Here is a 19839-nt window from a genome sequence, read left to right on the forward strand (position 1 = left end):
GAAGGTTTGTAATCTACATGAGCTACACATATCAGGACTGTCATGTATTGGATCAATGTTTTAAAATGAAAAGAATGTTGACGAACAATAGACATTTTATACTGGACTATTTGGACGACTTGTAATGGAGGATGTTTGAAGAAATTGAATTTAAATGCTGAAGGTTTGTAATCTACATGAGCTACACATATCAGGACTGTCATTTATTGGATCAGTGTTTAAAAATGAAAAGAATGTTGACGAACAATAGATATTTTATACAGGACTATTTGGACGACTTGTAATGGAGGATGTTTGTAGAAATTGAATTTAAATGCTGAATTTTGTAATCTACATGAGCTACACATATCAGGACTGTCATTTATTGGATCAGTGTTTAAAAATGAAAAGAATGAAATGAAATTTAATAGACGCTTAATTATTTGTATTGAATAATGTACTTATACGAACCATTTTGTGCACCCTTGCCCAAAATGTGTAAAAATACTGATCAGATAGATAGTTCCTATGTAACTCTTACTCATAGACTGTTATGTGTGTGGACACTCTGGTATCAAGAGACGTTGACAATACTTTGTGTTAAAATAATTGAATAAATGAAGAGGAAGATGGTGAAATAGCCGACGGATGTGAAGTCGCAAAGGACATAAAGTTCGCGGGTGCACCGTTGATCGCGAGCGTCCCTCAAAGTAACTAGAGCGTAGTAATAAAAAGTAATCACTTACAATCTAATGTTCCAGTGAATCCTCGTGGCAGCCATGACGCTCGGTTCCACGGACCCGCACGACCTTCGTTCGCCCTCGAATCCTCCGGATAGTCCCTGGAAACTCACTGGGACAGTGTCTCTCACGAATCACACCGGTGTTCACTGTTCTGTCTGTCCAGTCGAAAACGAAAGCGTAGCTACGTAATACTTTGCTCGTTATCCCGATACGAAATAGCCGCGTGAAACCCGTTCACCACCGGTTTCCTGTTGGCCCGTGTTACGAACGGTCCGTTTCCACTGTCTGGTCGCGTCACACGACCGGGGGATCCACTTCCACTTCGGAAGAAGAAACGACGGACACCCGACCGCGACGACCGTTTCTTCTCTTCCTTGTTCTACTATTTTCTTCCCTTACGGGGTCGTTCTTCTTAACGATGGTAATTGACCGTCTCGATCGGCTGTGCGTCGAAGTTGGCTGACCGTGTGGCCGATCGAGAATGCGAGAGAAGAGAGAACGACACGGGTTTCCTTTGCACGCGATACACGAAAATGGAGCAACGTGCGTTCTGTGCCACTGTTCTCCGTTCTCCGTAACACTCTGCCAGGATATCCGCGCGTGGCTGCTCGTCTTCCACGGCTGCGAAAGGTGGGAAGTTGAGGAGGAGGAGGACGACGAAGAGTAGTAGAAATAGAAGAGGTTACCAAGGTGGTGGTGGTGCCGGTGGAGGTAAGAGTGGTGCGGTAGAAGCGGTGACGAACGGTGGTGGAGATGATGATGATGGTGATGGTGGTGGTGACGGTGGTGGTGGTGGTGGAGGTGGTGTGGTGATGGTGGTGGAGGTGGGTACTCGTGAGAGGATCCTCGCCGTGTGGAGTACTAAGCCGTAATGACATGGTCTAGGAGATGCCAGTCAGTTTTGTAATAACGCCCGTAAAAAGTGAATTTCCAGCCGAAGGTGGGGAAACGTGTCTAGGGCCAATCCGAGAGCCCTGCGGTTCCACGACCAATCGGAGCGCAACATTCCAGAACGTCCACTTTTTTTCTTTAGAAATTATTTGGATTTTCTTCTCCTATCCTTGTGGATGCGGAGTCCTGCGAACATTGCTCCTGAGATAACTTCTGAAGTCGTATCGAAGTTAAGATTTTATACATTCATGTTTCATTTCCACATTGCTTCTCGATGCTACTTAACCTATTTACAAATACTTCCGATATCAGTTTCATCACATATGCTCGTAACTTACGAAATAATCAGTGTAGGTTCAAAAGTAAGGGCAGTAAAATAGTAAATTGATACCGTCAAGAAATGAGGTAATAAAATAATAGTATCTGTAACGCAGTGAAGTGGAAGAACAGATAAGCAGATACAAAAACGAAATAGTAAAGTACTACAACAAAATAGTTAAATGATAAAAAAGTAGAATAAAGAGAAACAGTAAACGTAGATGTGAAAAGTGAAGTAGACTTCCAGGAGTAGTAAAAAGGGTCATTGTTCGTCAGGAACAAGTGTCGCTTCGAAGAGCGTTTCCGCGAAGATTCCGTTTCGCACTCGCCTAACGGCACCCAGCGCATCCTCTGCAGGGAAATGATCGAACTGAGCGAGCAAAAGAAGGAAAGAAGAAGGAAGAACAGGTGTAATGTACAAAAAAAGAATTTCACGATAAGTCGTTTCTTTCGGCTTCGATCATCATTTTTCACCTGAACTCGAGCCGAAGCGCCTCGTTAATTGCACCGGTTACGTTACCGAGGACCTACGCGTCATTAGTTTCGCTCAGCACGAGGAAACCCGAAGATAATTGATACCAGCGTTTCCATGATTACGAGGTAACTTCTCGCTGCACTTGTCAGGCTAATAATCTCATTAGAAGATGAAAACGCGTAAGTGGGCTACGTTTAGCGACTAATTTATTCGGACCGTGTCGGCAGGAAAAATGCGTGATCGAGTTAATTGGAATAACATCCTCCGGAAAAAGGATGAATTGCATATGCTGTTGCGAACCGATGAGTCGACAGGTTTCGATGCGTTAGGAAACTGGAGAGTGCTACCGTTTCGGATGAACGTTTTCCGTGAAGCGTCCGCTTTCGCGTAACGGTACTCGTATCTACAGAAATTGACGAAATTGCTGATGGGACTAGGATGTTTTGCAGCGGGCAATTTCAGCGGATAGTGTGAGAGTTCGACCTGGCACTATCGTTTTCATCCTACTTTATGGCTCTACCCTTTCTATTTTTATATCCTTTGAAATATTGGAAATATCTTTAATTCCAATACTCTGTTATCTGAACCGTGTAATTTCCTGGTTATAGTGATTTCGACTGTGTGAGCCGACTACGTTCAATTACGTACGCTAGTAACATATCTGCAATGTCCACTTGCATCAGTAGTCCACCTTCGAAAGTGGAAAAAATTCACTTTGGATTAAAGTCGTTTCACGCGTCTCTGACCCCAAAAGTTCGCACACCAAAGAACAATAGCTCCAAGCTGCACTTGAACTGCGGTAACTGTTGCATTATGCGCCTGAAGATACACCGTCAACGTGGCTATCGTGGGTTCCGATCGACCTCTGGCTAGATGTTAGAGGACACGCTTGTCGAGCCACCGTTTAAGACTCAATGGACTGCCTGATAATGACGGTGACAAAAAAGACGAGTACCATCCCGAAGGCGACATGGGACGGTAAATTGCGAATTATCTCGACGTCGTGCGTATAGATACGTCTGTGTCCGACCGCGTGTTCGTCGCGGATAATTTGGCGCGGACAAAAGATTAGCAACGAAACTAAGCAAGAAGCGTCGCTTATTTACTTGTTCCGTAAGTCTGATGAACTCGGTTCTTGTCTCAAATTTGGGGCTGCTAGTGATTAGTGGGGCTGTTACTTTATTTTGGGAAATTGCTTCTAAACATTCGAGCTTTTATTTGAGTACTCCTTGAGTACTTTTATTTGGGGGTGAATTTGAGAAATTTTCATTATTCATTTCTTGGTTTGACGTTTGTCTAAATTTATTTCATCATATGTTATCAGAGATATTTTATCATATGTTATTAGATCATATGTCATACGTAACATCAAATGTTACAGTGGTCAAAATGTTGCATGCTAAAAATGCCTGTCATTTACAAATGAGAATGTAGGTACATTCATACGTACGTTCTACTGTTTCAGCGTGTCTGACTGCACATGTCTGTTTTCACTGCGGCAGTCAACGTATTAATAGTCTACTTACACAGTCAACCATCTCCACAGCGAGTGTTAAGTGAAGTCAAAAGAAATTGATCGATAAAATAACCGTACAATCACATTGACACAGTGTTATGAGAGATCGTGAGAGTTTTCCGATGACGGTTCAATGAAAGAACAAGTGGTTTTAAGAGCGCATAAAACGCTAAGCATTCCAATGAAACCCAGTAAGCATGTAATCACTCGCTAACACACACTTTCGCTCCCGTTGATTTTAATTCGCCAATTAGTTCTCCACAATTCCGCGCATAAAATTTTATATCTGCAAATAGAAGAGCGTAGCCGACCTTAATCGAGACGAGATCAGTCTCGCGGACTTGTAAATTCTATTCAGATTCAATGTTTCGTGATTCTGTTTCGTTGTGTTTTCATCGATTCGATCAGCTCGCGCACACATACAGCTTGAACTTCACGATAGCGATACAGAATCGAAGAACTCGATGAACTTCCGATTCGAGACAACGTCTTGATCACGGCGGACTCGCTCGAGTTACAAGCCGTTCGGCTCGTTTGACCCTTGGCCGTGAAATCATCCGTACTATAATAATTTATTGCTACCAGCCTCGTGTTTCTGGCCGGTAGGCGCCTTCGTTCTTCTCAATCTAGATCGGTCGGCGCAGGAAGAAGCGATGTTTCTCCAGTCAGCCCTGGGAATCGAACCCGGAACCCTCGGTCGTTTCTTTTTCCCTACTGCTATCTTCCTTCGAACGTGAAACTGCCCTGTGAGTTATTCCACCGGCCGCTTCTTCGTCCATTTCGTTGCATGCGTTTTCCGTTACGCACCCGGCGAAATTGCTCTTCATACGATAACTGTTTTTCTTCGATACTCCGCCTCGGATCTTTCATCTAACGTTTCGTGGATATTCTTTTGACTTTTGAAAGGATTTCTTATGGGCGATAAAAATGCTACTTGTACTCAACGTGTTATAAGGAATTATCGTAGAGAAGAGGCCAGAAAGTCTCACAATCCCTTAACTTTTGAAAGGATTTAATAAAAATACTGAACGTGTTAAGGAATTACGTAGAGAAGAAGAATGATGTCCGGCCAGAAAGTCTCGTAATCCCTTAATTCGCATTTATACCGGCGTTAGCGAAGAGATTACAGGCACGCAATGGCGCGGAAGGCATCGAGCGATACACGGAAGGGAAGACGCACGCCATTCAACATAGGATACACAAACAATTACGGATAACGAGCAGGGTATTTAGTAATTTCTGTAACATGGTAGCAGGTCATGGATTCAATTGTTCAGTCCGTGTGTCACTGTCAATGTGATTTCCCATGATGGAAGAACGCGTGCGGGGTTCACGCGTGGCCTCGTTTGCCTGCTAGGTAACGTGACGCCAAAATTACAGGTGAGTTACGTACGCGATCCCATCCATCCTGCTTTTATTGCGATGCGTGCTGTTTTCACGTTTAATTTTGCGCCATACAACCGGCGTAATAACTCTTCCACTAGCACGCGAGCCAAGGATAACGTCTCGCTAGCGTTCACCGGCCGACAACCGCTTCCTCGTAAACGTCAATTTTTTCGCGCTACGCAATCTGGAGCAGGTATTTCCTTCTGGCCGAGTTGGAACGGGACGAAACAACGGAAGGATCGTCAATGTCTTCTTGGACCTCGTATACAAGTCGCGGACTTAATCCGTCGAACGCTTCGACTCTGTCGTTCAGAAACTGTTTCCAGTCATTATCCGTTCAGCGAAGGAATTCCTTTCGAAAACTTGGCTCCGTTCAGCCAACTTTTTGCCAGTTCTTCGGACTTTGCGTAAATTGCACGGTGTCTGGCTATTCTCTAGGACCATCTTTCTTCGCGTTCCTGTCGATATTTTATTTGGAACTGTGGTTATACGGGCGGATCTAGAAGCGGCATGATTTATGTTACTCTGTCGATAATACGTGCGTATGCTCGTTCAGTTTTGTGTTTGGTCTGCAACTAGATTAGAACTGGATCTTTGCCAGATGGACGTTGTTACGTTTGGTCGGATATTTCTGTGTGATATTTGGGTGATCAGTTACCTCTACACACATGGACTAGATATGGATCTACATATGGAACCTAGATATAAGAATCTTTGAAATCTGGGTCTGTATATCTAAGCTGTGTATCTATGCGGGGATATGTACAGCTAGGGTACATCTAACTAACCAGAGATCTGAAGACACATTAACACAAGATTTAGGAAGTTAACATTTAATTAAGATCACTTCCCAGAATCCTTCAAATCACAGCGAATGTGACGGTACTCGTAACCCAATTTCGGAGCTAATTAACATTCCAGAGTAGAACCGTAAGAATTGAAATTCGCGGTCAGCCAAAAGTTCGGGCACTCAAGGAAGACAGAAAGGATGTTGAACAACGTGCGGTTACGGCGTCCTGGCGGACACGGATAATAGACGGGAGCAGCTCGAAGGTTAGCTTCGAAAGTCGAGGGAGTTGAACCGACGTGTTCACCGAGCCGCGCTTCTGTTGCCGTTCTTGCTTGATCCTTCCTGAAGCGGTTAGGCCTGCGAGAAGTTCGATCCACTTGCTGGCCGTCCGTTGGTCTCTTAACAGCTCATTAACCACGCTCAGCCCCGTCTGACCCCGCTTTGCATAAACTGTACGTTTGGCCGGTTGCGCTATTAAGCTTCCGAAGTGTGCAATTTCCACACAAAATATAATAGATTTGCTGGATGCAAGAAGTACGAATTCGTTACACTGTGTTTTGGCTGATGAATAATACACCGTACGATTAGTAGGCGTTTTCATGCTCGGTTATTCTCCTTTTTATCGGCGCGATCGTCTCCGCGGCTCGTCTGTTACGTTTTGTAACGTAAACGACGTAACGGTGAAATTCTCAGGCCCGTGCGAACAAAATATATACCTTAATTATTCCTCGTTTGATAAGTTTAACGAGCACCTCGAGATTCATCCCCGCGGATTTTTATCGCGCTTATCGAGGAAAGTAGACGGCGGCCTCTTTCTCAGTCGCATTGTTTCGCTCGAAATGATTTAACGGTATTAACGCGGTTCCTTTTCCTTCGACAACTAAAAACCAGTCATTATCGTTGTTTAGCATTTTGAGAGCTCTAAGCTTGATTATAAATTAACTAATGCTTGCTAATTAGCAGTTAAATTGAAAACATAGGACTCCAATTACCATTAGATATCGATAGCGTAAGATACCGAAACCTTTCTCAAAGATGTTTATGCATATTCATATTCCAATAAAGGTCCAGCGTAACAAATAGAAAATTGCAAACTGAATGAATTCTGCAGCAGAAAAACGAAAGCGGAATGCGTCCAGAAATAAATGCTGGTAACTTTTAAGCCTATTTTAAGAGGAGTCGTGAGAGCAAGGATAAGAGCAGACTGCCACAGGCGTAACGGACAAGGTAGCCAACCTTCCAACCCGGAAGACTTTTGATGCTCGGCACTCCCTATTTTTCACAGATTCCTACAATTATGATATTGGTACTTCATGCCTAGGCACATGTATCGGAACTTTCAGACCCGATAATAAGAGGATGTAGGGATAGCATCAAGCGTATTCGACAAACTACTACAAATCTCGAATTCAATTCCTAGTGCTGGTAATCTTGATCTTTCTAAGGTATTAAGGTGTACCTTAAAATTGTAAGGTATATAGAAAGTAATAATTTAGGTAACGGAGAAAATAACGGAGATTAGGGACTTTAGAGGATCGTACTGTCAAGATCAGTCGGACAATTTCTTAATAATATTTTTATATACGAGGTTGAATGTCAATAAAAAATACTGTTGAAAGTAACTAAAACGAAAACCATGTGGAAATACAATCTTTTGAGGTTTGTGTCGGACAATTTTTTAATAATATTTTATTATACATACATGGTTGAATGTCGATAAAAACTACTATTGAAAGTAACTAAAACGAAGACCATGTGGAAATACAATCTTTTGAGGTTCGTGTCGGACAATTTTTTTCATAATATTTTATTATATATACGAGGTTGAATGTCGATAAAAAATACTGTCGAAAGTAACTAAAACGAAGACCATGTGGAAATACAATTTGTTGAGGTTTGTGTCGGATAATTTTTTAATAATATTTTATTATACATACGAGGTTGAATGTCGATAAAAAATACTGTTGAAAGTAACTAAAACGAAAACCATGTGGAAATACAATCTTTTGAGGTTTGTGTCGGACAATTTTTTTCATAATATTTTATTATATATACGAGGTTGAATGTCGATAAAAAATACTACCGAAAGTAACTAAAACGAAGACCACGTGGAAATACAATCGGTACGAAATAACTGAGTGTCGAACCATCGTCGTCAATGCGGTTTTCATTGCATAAACATGTTTCCACGTGTACGCCCACGCATCGTCGTGAATCGAGAGGAAAAGAAAAGGTGACGTGCGAACGAGGCTTTAGCCACCCACGCTTTGCGATGGAACAATGGTCGAGTGACACGGTAACAGGACCGACACAGGACAACATGGACATACGAAGCGCACGATAAAACAGCGTGACGGAAGCTCGAAAATGCAGTTTAGAAGGGCGTGCGAAGGGAAGGCACGATCGTTGATCCTCGAGAAGGATCGATTTCTCGACGTGGTGAGGATCGCGTGACTGGTACCCTCCCCCGTCCATTACTCTGCTCTTTTATCCAATCGCTCAGCCATTGGTTCCTCTATTCTCCGGATTTCACTAACGGTGAACAGCTGAAGAAATATGGATTTTATTTCTCGTTTTCGCTTCTTTCGTACTTCATCAGGGAGGTCAATTACCAGGACACTTTTTCTTGGAAGGCGTAACATCCACTTCAAAGAGGAACTCGATGTTTTATTTTGTATCTTTTTCGTTCTCAAATTGTTTAACGATAACGAAAGAAATTGTTCATCTTGATCTTATATTTAACTCTGCGCTCAGGAGGAGACTCTCAGTCATTTTATTTAATAATTTTTTTAAACTAATTCTATATGAAATTATTAGTAGAGAAATAATAACCTCAAAAGAATTGATTTAACATTTTAACTAAGTTTTAAAGTTGCGGTTAGCAAACAGTGAAATTATGCAAAGGGTTAAAAGCGTTCGACCAGTTTCAATTTCCACGAAGATGAAGCATCGGAATAAGGATCTTAACCGACCCCATCCCATTCGTGGGAGAGTCGTACCGATTTCACGGTCGTTCGTTGTCACGGTTCGATCGTCTCTCATCTCACGATGGCTTTGTTATTTCCCCGGGCCGCGTGTTAATTGCATTAATGTAGAACGAGGCTTCGGGATGCATCGATCGTTGCAAAAGCTTCCGCGAAACTGGAAGAGATCCATCGGAACTTCTCGACGTGTTGCAACATCCCATCGAAAGTCGGTAAAAGTTATGAAACCCTGGTATTTTTCTGTCGATCCTTAAACCGACCGGTTAAGCAAGCAACAATTTCGAGAGCCATTTGTGGACGTGGCTGAACTAATGAGATTCGGATACTCGGTTTATTTTGTTACTAATATTACTTCCGGACCTCCTTACAATTTCACAAACATTTTCACCGACGAAATTCGTAATTATGATATCGATCAATGATCTTATCGATCTGGGTTACAAACGATTTTGTAACAGAGACATCTGAAAATTAACTGGGCATCTAAAAATATTAATAGACATTATTTTGTTGTTAAAAAGAAAGTTTTAGTAGCTAAGAAGAATGTTAAGTAGACATTTATGTAGTCAATTAACCATCTCCAGCTACAAATTGATATATCATTAATGTCATTTACACTTTCATCGATAAATCAGATGCACGTGAATACGAGACGTGACAGTAGCACAAGAAAAGTATCAAAATCGTTCACCATCGCAAACTTCCACAACGAAAAAATAAGTCTTAATTGATAAGCAAAGTATGATTTACGATTGGATTAATACCGGCACCTGACATTCCAGTTAATTAAAGGATTATCGATCCTGACTCGTGTTCAGCGGACACAGTTATGAGATCATTTCCTGCAACTTTCAGCGGATGCGCGTTATATCATAGAAATAATAACTCTATCACTGCAGAATCTCTTACGTGTCACGTTTACTATTAATGTAAAACGAGAGAAACTAGTTATATCGGAAATCGAGTACGGATTTCAAGCTGCTCAATTATTGACAGTAATTGGGTGGGGAGAGTATCGATTTCATTCAATGTATGGTACGAAATTATTTGTGGTTTTATCCTCGGACGATCGGGAAAAAATTTCGAATGAGAGAAGCCGATATCGATTTAAGATGCTTGCATAAAAGATCGGAGTAAATAGAAAACCGTCAACCTTCGACCCACGGCGTACAGCGTATCGATTCCGCGGATATCGATTACCTGAATCGATAATTCGCTTGCAGCTAATCGTTAATTACAGCTCGGTTTGACGGAGCCACTGAGAAGCTGCGTTTATCGAATGCAATTAGCTCGTTTAATCTTTCGGTTAAGTCCGCATGAAATTTGCTAAACGGAAGACGACGACCTTTCTTCTTTGTCCTCGTCTCCGGTCCTGTTAGGCTAGGTGCCGATTGTGCGGAATACAACCGTGAGAAGAAAGAAACGTTATACCTGTTTAGAGAGGACTTTGTCGAGCACCGGCTCACTAGATTTAGATACCATCCACTCACTGAGCGGGTTAATTGTCGAGCGTTGACCACTTTACTGCCAACCGCTTAATATCTGTTTCTCTGGAAGAAAAATACCATACGCGGAATCCCAAGAATTTCCTATTTCGTTTCTAGACACGTTTCACGCTTACTGAACATGTTCTAACGATTGCTATCTTATCGAATCTCTGTCTCAACCATAGATACATTATTTGACGTACTCGAAGCAATTTTAATCACCGAAAGGTATTCCGAGGTTTTCGTGGACTAATGTTCTGTTCCTTTGTTCGCTCGACTTTGTCGTTTCTATTCACACTCTTGTAAATTGCACTCCTTTGAGTCGGAGTTCTTTCTTATACGCTTTCAGGAATCCTCAGACTTTGGAGATTCGGGGTTTGAAGATGTAGAAGATACGAAGATTTACTTCTAGCTTCCAAGCTAGTAAATTAGGAAGTTTAATATTTCTAAAAGCAGATCAAACTGCATAAAGATGTCTGTTAATCAAATAGACAACTCACAGTAAAATGCCTTCTCACTTCCAGAGTGAGTAATTCTCCCAGATATGAAATACTCCACCCAACTCCTAATCCCTGATTCATTCGCAATCAGCAGTCAATGTTATCTGCCTCTGAAATCCCGAACCTTTCTTTCAACACGGTGCAAATGAAATACTCGCGCAACCTCGAACAGGTGCATAGCTTTGAGATGATTTCTTGTCGAATCATCCTACGTTAATACAGCAAAGAGGCACGATTGTTCGTGGTATCTGTTCGTATCCGATGGGATCTGGAGATAAGATAGAGGGTTAATTGAAGAGCACGTACGTCGAACACCTTCGACCCCGAGCCATTGGATGACACGATCGTCGCTTCATTAAAAACTATCGTTCCTTAATGACCCGTTAAATCAGCGATGAAGTTGTGCACGCGAACGATCTGGTGACATTGCGATTGTAACGAGCTAGTTCGAAAAATGACGATGGAAGAATATGATCCATCAGCATGAATCCTGATACCACGATCATTGTCAGAGTTCGTCACGCTCGTGTGTCGAAGACCTTTGACTCCGCGACCCGCTGGGTGACATCATAATTCCTTTACGGGATACCTCCGCTTTGTACGATGCCTTCGGATGACATAAACATGAAAGGGACACGATGAAGATGCTTACAACAGGTAGAGTAACTACCGTAAGGAACGACGTACAAAACAGGCAATGAATGACATAATCTTGAAAGAAAGACTATTAAGTTGAAGTAACTACTGTAAAGGAGTGCTTTGTAACCAGGCAATTTGCTTTATTTGGCAAATGCATCTTTGCTTAAGCGTAATTTAATTGCTTAGCGATGTTTTGAAAAATGTTTACAGGAAGGTCATTTGTGGAATTTTAACGTCTGAACGTCTTAATAATCCACGTAACTTAAAATGTATTTCAACTTCTTGTTACTGTACTTTCATATAATTCAGTGTATATAATATAATTCAGTGGGTTATGAAATACGAAGTTATATCTTTCAGTCAAGTTATATCTGTCAGATGCGCAAGAAGAGTTATTAAGCGGAAACAATCAGCCGGTGGTCATCAACGAATTCGTTTTGTCTCGCTGATCTTGACAGTCGAATGATCACGAAGTATGAGAGCGTGAGATGATTGAACCGCCGGCGCTGGTAAATAATACCAACAGAAACAAGTTATAACCTTCATTGTAAGAGCCGTGTTACACTGGCGTCATACATTTGAACCGCAACGAGACTGATCATTTTTCGGATCAGCGACTCTTACGAAATCGGCTGGAAATAATAGGTTTCCATGCAAAAGCGGTCTTCAACCTTCTTTTTGCTCGGTGGTGCAAAAGATTTACCCATTATTACCTCTGTAATGCAATACACAAAGTACGGGCATACAATATCTTATACTTAGTAACGATCTGTTGTATCATTTTTTATGCGACAACCATTCTTTTTAATTTAAAAAAGATTCAATATTTTTGTACATTTTTCTTAAAGCTGTCTATGTGAATACACTATCTATGTCTGTGATATCTATGAGAAATCGGTTCTCTTTTAATTGACAAGGAAGTATGTCGACATATGGTATAGTAAAAATTGATAAATGTTAATAGAACTTGCAGTAACAACAGACTGAAAATGAACACATGATAATAACAACATAACATAGCACTTGTTACACACATAGCAATACAACGTATTATAACATAAATAATAATGTATACACCAGTACCGGCAATATAACGAGCGTCAGTAACCGCATTCTCAAGAGCAGAGTTGAGGGTCGATTTCGCGAGAACAACCAGGGTAAAACAGGTCTGAACTCTGTAATTAACTCGTTCGTCTAGTAAGTTCGTACATTCAAATAACATCTAACCTGCTCCTGGTTGGAGTATAATTTACAGCCGGATTACAATCTTCGTGTCGTCGAAACACTTCCCGGTATTATGAGAATTTCTATTTTACTCGTGTATGTGCACGAGGATCGATGGCCCACGAGCGGAACAAGTAGAAAATCGCGACGCCAACGGTCCTGCGTCTTCAAACGAGAAAACTCGTCGAGTGGGTACTCGACTGCAATCTCCGGCTGTCATTCCGTCATATCTACAGTCGTAATCGTTATAAACACCATCTATGCATTGTATCGCGTTTAATGACGTGATAGTAATTGCTGGAAATTAATGGAGTGGTATTTGCTTAAATGGACAAGGTGTTGGGAAGACACTTTATTCTTGTGTAACGTGGGGACATTTTGGATATTTTCAGAGGTTTTGTAAATTCATTGAATGACTCTTTACTTTATACTGTATCTACGAAACATAGAGAATGATGAATTAAAAAATTAAGAACTTCAGTACCAGACACTATTTATCATATCTCAAATTAATAATACATAACCTATAGTGAATACAAAACTGTAACACGAACAGTCACATGTCAGAACCAGAATCAATTAAATTTAGACTGTCATAAAAATATATCTGTCACAAAGAAAATAGTTTTTGCAATTATTGTTCCGACTTGTACCACTTGCTACCCCAACGAACCCCATGAGGGAACCTACCCCATGCAGCAACGTTAAATTGCTTCTAATATGTGGTTAGCTGTACAGAGTCCAGCAATCCCCTAATTGCTTCTACCAGCTCTCAACCGGTCGTGCATCGTTTTTCTCGATCGCAACAGACGACAGAGACACGCGAATCGGACCGTGCGATTTACTTAATTACAGGGAACACCGTTAACGTTAGATACCGCTCGTCAACTTTCGATGCCGGTGTTCAGGACCGTGTACCTTCCACGAAATTTACGAGGTGCGCTTAGAATTTCCGCGCTCCGCCGACATCATACCATTGGACGCGTGTACAGTTACGGAGATTTCAGCAACTCCATTCGGTCATAAAAGAGATGGAACGGTTATGAAAAAAGTTCTTTTGTGAGTCTTCGATGGGAGATTCCTGAAGGAGTTATTTTATCATCTGTATTGTCATATGTGGACCCATATGTGGACCTATATGTAGACCTATGTATGGACCTACATGTGAACCCATATGTGGATCTATACATATGTGAACCTATATGTGGACCTATATGTGGACCTATATGTGGACCTATATGTGGACCTATACATATGTGGACCTATACATATGAGGACCTATATGTGGACCTATATATGGACCTATACATATGTGGCCCTATATGTGAACCTATACATATGTGAACCTATATGTGAACCTATATGTGGACCTATACATATGTGAACCTATATGTGAACCTATATGTGGACCTATATGTGGACCTATACATATGTGGACCTATATGTGAACCTATATGTGGACCTATATGTGGACCTATATGTGGACCTATACATATGTGGACCTATATGTGGACCTATACATATGTGGCCCTATATGTGGACCTATACATATGTGTACCTATATGTGAACCTATATGTGGACCTATATGTGGACCTATACATATGTGGACCTATATGTGGACCTATACATATGTGGACCTACATGTGGACCTATACATATGTGGACCTATATGTGGACCGATATATAAACCTATATGTGGACTTATATATGGACCTATACATATGTGGACCTATATGTGGACCTATACATATGCGAACCTATATGTGGACCTTTACATATGTGGACTTATATGTGAACCTATATGTGGACTTACATGTGGACCCATATGTGGACTCATATGTGGACCTACACCAAATTGATCGTCGTAATTTTATTTCCGGAAGAAAATGTACGAAAGTGCATGTCGCGGAAACAGAAGAGCTGCAAAGTAAAATTACACGGTTGCATAAATTATCCTGTTTCCACATACCAATCTTTTTAAATCTTGATTCATTCAGATTTCCGTGTTACAGTCTAGCATCTTCTTACACCCGTATCCCTGATATGTAATTTCCTATTAATTTACTATCGATAATGCCGTGTGTTAATTATCTCGAATGTCTATCAAGTTTAACTTGAAAACGGTGCATTCATTCATCGCAGAGGGTTTCAAGACGCGATCTGAATCGGAACAGAAAAAAGAAGGATGGACGTACATTAAACGGTATCAAACGATTGGTCTTGTATCGCGAACGGTCGATAATTGTCTTTTTCGTTGGTAATCATATACGCGAGTACAGGAAGATATTTATGTTTAAATTATATAGTAATGTATAACTATAATCTGCATTAAGTGTACGGTGTGCGAGATGTACAACCATAGATAAACGCGTCGCTTCGATTTGTAATTAAATTCCATATATTCTCTTATCGCGATAGAAAATATCACGAAAACATATTTAATCCTTCACAAAAATTTTCCGATCAGATTACACGAATTACATAATTTAATAGATTGTGTATCTATGTGGAGCATCGTTGTTAGCAAATGTTTGTGCACGCGTATATTTTTAGACAACGTCTCAGTTAATTAGAAAGACTTTTTTAATGTAGTTTATGGACCTTTGTTTTCTTTGTTGCCATGAGTCTGCTACTGTTCGAACAGTTTCGTGTAACTGTACAGATTTCAAGGCTCACATCATGCTTCAACGGATGTTTCCCACGAAGAATTCGATCGTTCACGCCTGTCCACCATCGTCGTTGACCCGTTGCGAGTCCACTTGTGAATAATCGATTAACGAACGTGATTATGCAAAACAGATACCTATCTCGAATACAACTACGCTCGGATTTATACAGAGCGATTCCTGATGCGAGTCCTGTGTCGCGGTGACCTGATGATCAAGGTCGTCGGTTTCTTGCTCGCAGGAGAGTGCGTTGAATCTACTTCTTAGGTGAGTAATTTACATTTCGGTGTTTGGGAGATTTAGTGATTTGGAGATTTTATGGCGGAGTTGGGAATTGGGGAGTTGTGGATTTGGAGATTTATGGATCTGTGGATTGGGGTTTTGGAGACTTGGAGATTTGGGGTTTGGGTGATTTGGGGTTTGGGGAATTTGGGGGTTGGGAGTTAGGGGGATTTGGGATTTGGGCGATTTGGGGGATTTGGAGATTTGGAGATTTAGAGATTTGGCGTTTAGGAGATTTGGGGTTTGGAAGATTTGGAGATTTGGAGATTTCTGAATTTGTGGATTTGGGATTTTGAAGACTTGGAGATTTGGAGATTTGTGGACTTCTGGATTTGGGGTTTTGAGGTTTGGGGGATTTGGAAATTTGGGCTTTGAGGTTTGGAAGATTTGGAAATTTCTGAATTTGTGAATTTGGGGTTTTGAGGTTTGGGGGATTTGGAAATTTGGGCTTTGAGGTTTGGAAGATTTTGAGATTTCTGAATTTGTGGATTTGGGGTTTTGGAGATTTGAAGTTTATGGATTTGGGATTTTGTGGTTTTAGGGTATTGGGGTTTTGGGGTTTTGGAGATATGAAGATTTGAAGATACAAAGATTTGGAATTGTAAGAATTTAGAGCTTCCGAAATTTCAAGATTTAAAAATTCAGAGACATAGAGTGTTCTAAAATTCGCAATTTGAAGATTCAGTGATATAGAATGTTATAAAATCCTCAATTTAAAAATTCAGAGACAAAGAGTGTTCTAAAATCCTCAATTTAAAAATTCAGAGACATAGAGTATTCTAAAATCCTCAATTTAAAAATTCAGAGACATAGAATGCTATAAAATCCTCAATTTAAAAATTCAGAGACGTAGAGTGTCATAAAGTCCTCAATTTAAAGATTCAGAGACAAAGAGTGTTCTAAAATCCTCAATTTAAAAATTCAGAGACATAGAGTATTCTAAAATCCTCAATAAAAAAATTCAGAGACATAGAGTATTCTAAAATCCTCAATTTAAAGATTCAGAGACATAGAGTGTTACAAAATCCTCAATTTAAAAATTCAGAGACATAGGTGTTCTAAAATTCGCAATTTATAGATTCAGAGACATAGAGTGTTAGAAAAATTGCAAATTAGAAATTCAAAGATCTACAGATCCAGAAACTTCTAAATTTAAAGACTTAGGAACTCCGTCCATTCATCTCCGCCAACAGTTTCAACTTTATCTAAAAAAACTGTTGCAACAAGTCACAATGCAATTCCGCAAGCACTTTATCACAGATAACAGTACGAAAGTAAACCGTAAGAGCTAACGAGTAACTTGTTACGTCCGATATCCACATCGAAATACCAACGGATCGAAGAGTGAAAGACGCATTAACATCGACAATGATATCTTTCATTGAATAGCAGCTGATCTCTTGCTATCGATGTCCGTTGGTTCGCTGCTTCCTTTGTGTTTCTAGCATTCGATGCTGACAATGGACGACGCGTAACCGAAGCGAAATGACGTACCAAACGAAGCGATATCGTCTGGAAAAAATGTTGCATTATTTCGTATCTCTTATCTCGATTCCCAGCATTATTGTCGACTTTATAATCGATCTGCTCAGCTGGCGAGTTTCTTCGATCGAAAACTGCAAATCCGATAGGATTAGCGGTTCTGAACTAAACTGTGAGATCGAGTTCAAATTCTATTAAAATTAACATTCCTTTTTTCCACTACAGTCGCTTTTTCTGAAGATTTCAAAGCTGTACTCTTCGAGGACCTGTCACGGAGATTGCTTCGTCACCGGAAGTTACGTTCGAGGGAGAAGCGATAAGTACTAGGAATTATTTTATTTTCTTGACATCCTTGAACAGTGTTGACAAGCTTCTTTTTAGGAGTATCTCCTGTAAACGTTGAATATATGGATGGTGTTAAGGTCAAGGAAAAGGATCTTTGTTGTGGATGAAGCGTTTCTGGGTCATTGGGGTAAGTTGGGTACCGAAGAAGATTTAGGATATCTCAAATTTTGGAATAAGTTTCGAATCAAACTGGAGCAAAAAGTAGGACAAGTCAAGTTTCATAAGTGAAGTTTGGATGAGCCAAAATTGGGGATGTCTTTGTGCCAATTTTAAGGTTAAGTGAAATATGGAACTATGCAAAATTTGGGATAAATTTAATATAACAAAAATTTGCATAAACAAACTTACAATCTTAAAATTGCCAAATTTGTGATGAATAAAATTTGAGGTTACGTGTGAGATTTGAAGTTAATTGTAAAATCTATATATTGTGTAGAACGACCTCGGTAAATCTGCTGTCCCAAATGTGCATTCCTGTAGCAGTAACGCCCCGGAAACGTGGAACAACCCAATAAAGTTCGATTCAGCAAAAAGAATCGCAACACGATTTCCGTTTGCGCGTAAACAACACGCAGCGAGATGCAAACTCGTTTACGAGCGAAGAAAGTCGACCGGTAGGAAAATAAAAGTCGACAGAGGTGAGAAGGTACGAATGGTAGAAGCGTGTACAGGGAACGAAAGCACAAGCAGGAACCACGAAAGACAAGGATCAGGAAGAGGTCATGATCGCGAGGGAGCAACGGTAGGCGAACAAGGAAACGTGGCGCTCGAAAGGAACACGAGGAGGAAAGAATTGAACAAGAACGGTAAGGAGCAAAGAGTCACACGGTGTTCCATAGGCATAGCGGATCCGACGTAGCGGTAGATACTTCCAGATAATACTCTCATTTACATAGGTAGGTGCATAAATGAAAAGTAATGCGATGCATCGGAGTGCGCATACCGCGTACGAGTTATATCTGGGTAAGTGGATGCTCGGGAGCGGCTTTCGAACCTCTTGGCCGATCATTTTCGATCTCGTTCGCGATTAAACCGTTCAGAAAATAATTACATAATTAATGATGGAAAGTAGCGCACGTATTGCGTGAGGTCATGGGTCAATCATCCACTGAAACGGGATGAGCTTAAGCGCCATTATTAAGGGTTATATTTTACTTTAAGGGAGGCCACTTGAAATCGTTCACATTATTCTAAGTACGCTTTCATTTTTACTTTAATGTTAGACTGATTCTATTTTGTGTTTAATTCTAATCATTTTTTATTTCTGTTATTTCAAGTAAAATGAACGACTTGATACGTAGAGGATTATTGGATTGAATTATTAGACTTTAATCGTTGACAATACTTGCATGATATACCCAGGTCTGCAAAGTATAAGCAGCTGATATAATCTATGGATCTGACAGTTAGTCTGTGTCGACATTCTCCAATTTCGGTCTTTCACGGTAACATATATATAAAAAGATGTCCTCTGCGATGCAGAGATAAAGGGCCCAGGAACCTAAGGACATAGGAGCGTATTTTCAAGGGTACAGAATATCCGGTTACTGAACTGTTCAGCCATCGAGACGACCAATGACTCGTCCTGTTAATTCTGTGCAACCACTTTGACCACTGAGAAATCGATTTCAAGCGGTCTGCAATCACCGCTGACTTCGACCACCAACTCGTCGAATAAGAAAAACTATCCGATGCTAATTAACCCTTAGTATCTCGAGTAACCACACGCTGAGAACACTTTTTCTTCCCGAAGGTAGTAATAAGAAAATGGCGACGAAAGTGAATATTGATTTTAATTTTGTTGGAACTGTCGAAAGATATTAATTATCCCTAAGGAAGTCTCGAAGATCTCTTCAATGAAATTCGTTGGATCGGAACATTGTGGCGGTGCTATTAGAGATTAGAGGGTAAAGATGGCAGTAAAAAACGGTGGTTTGAACAGTGGGCGGTCGGTTTACACCTTTTGCTGTCGTTTCCTTGGGAGACATTCTCGAGTTCTTGTTCTAAAGCGTTAGGACTGTTTCCACGAGAAACTGTTTATTGCATTTGTTTCTTTGAAACGACGTGATGGGACGCGACAAATTGAGGTGCCTATGGGTGGTCTACTGTGACGATTGAGAGTAATTTAGAG

General features: G+C 40.6%; 1 protein-coding gene across 1 annotated transcript in view; it reads right to left on the reverse strand.

Annotated features, from left to right (window-relative positions):
• Nucleotides 1-1597, reverse strand: part of LOC100882593 (uncharacterized) — an 83938-nt gene extending 82341 nt beyond the window's left edge. Inside the window, exon 1 of the mRNA XM_003704984.3 lies at nucleotides 726-1597. Within this exon, the coding sequence (XP_003705032.2) occupies nucleotides 726-760 (35 nt within the window). The 5' untranslated portion in view covers nucleotides 761-1597. The remainder of the gene's footprint in view (nucleotides 1-725) is intronic.
• Nucleotides 1598-19839: the final 18242 nt, after the last annotated feature.

The sequence above is a fragment of the Megachile rotundata genome, chromosome 9, assembly GCF_050947335.1.
Source record: "Megachile rotundata isolate GNS110a chromosome 9, iyMegRotu1, whole genome shotgun sequence".
Classification (NCBI taxonomy): Eukaryota; Metazoa; Arthropoda; class Insecta; order Hymenoptera; family Megachilidae; genus Megachile; species Megachile rotundata.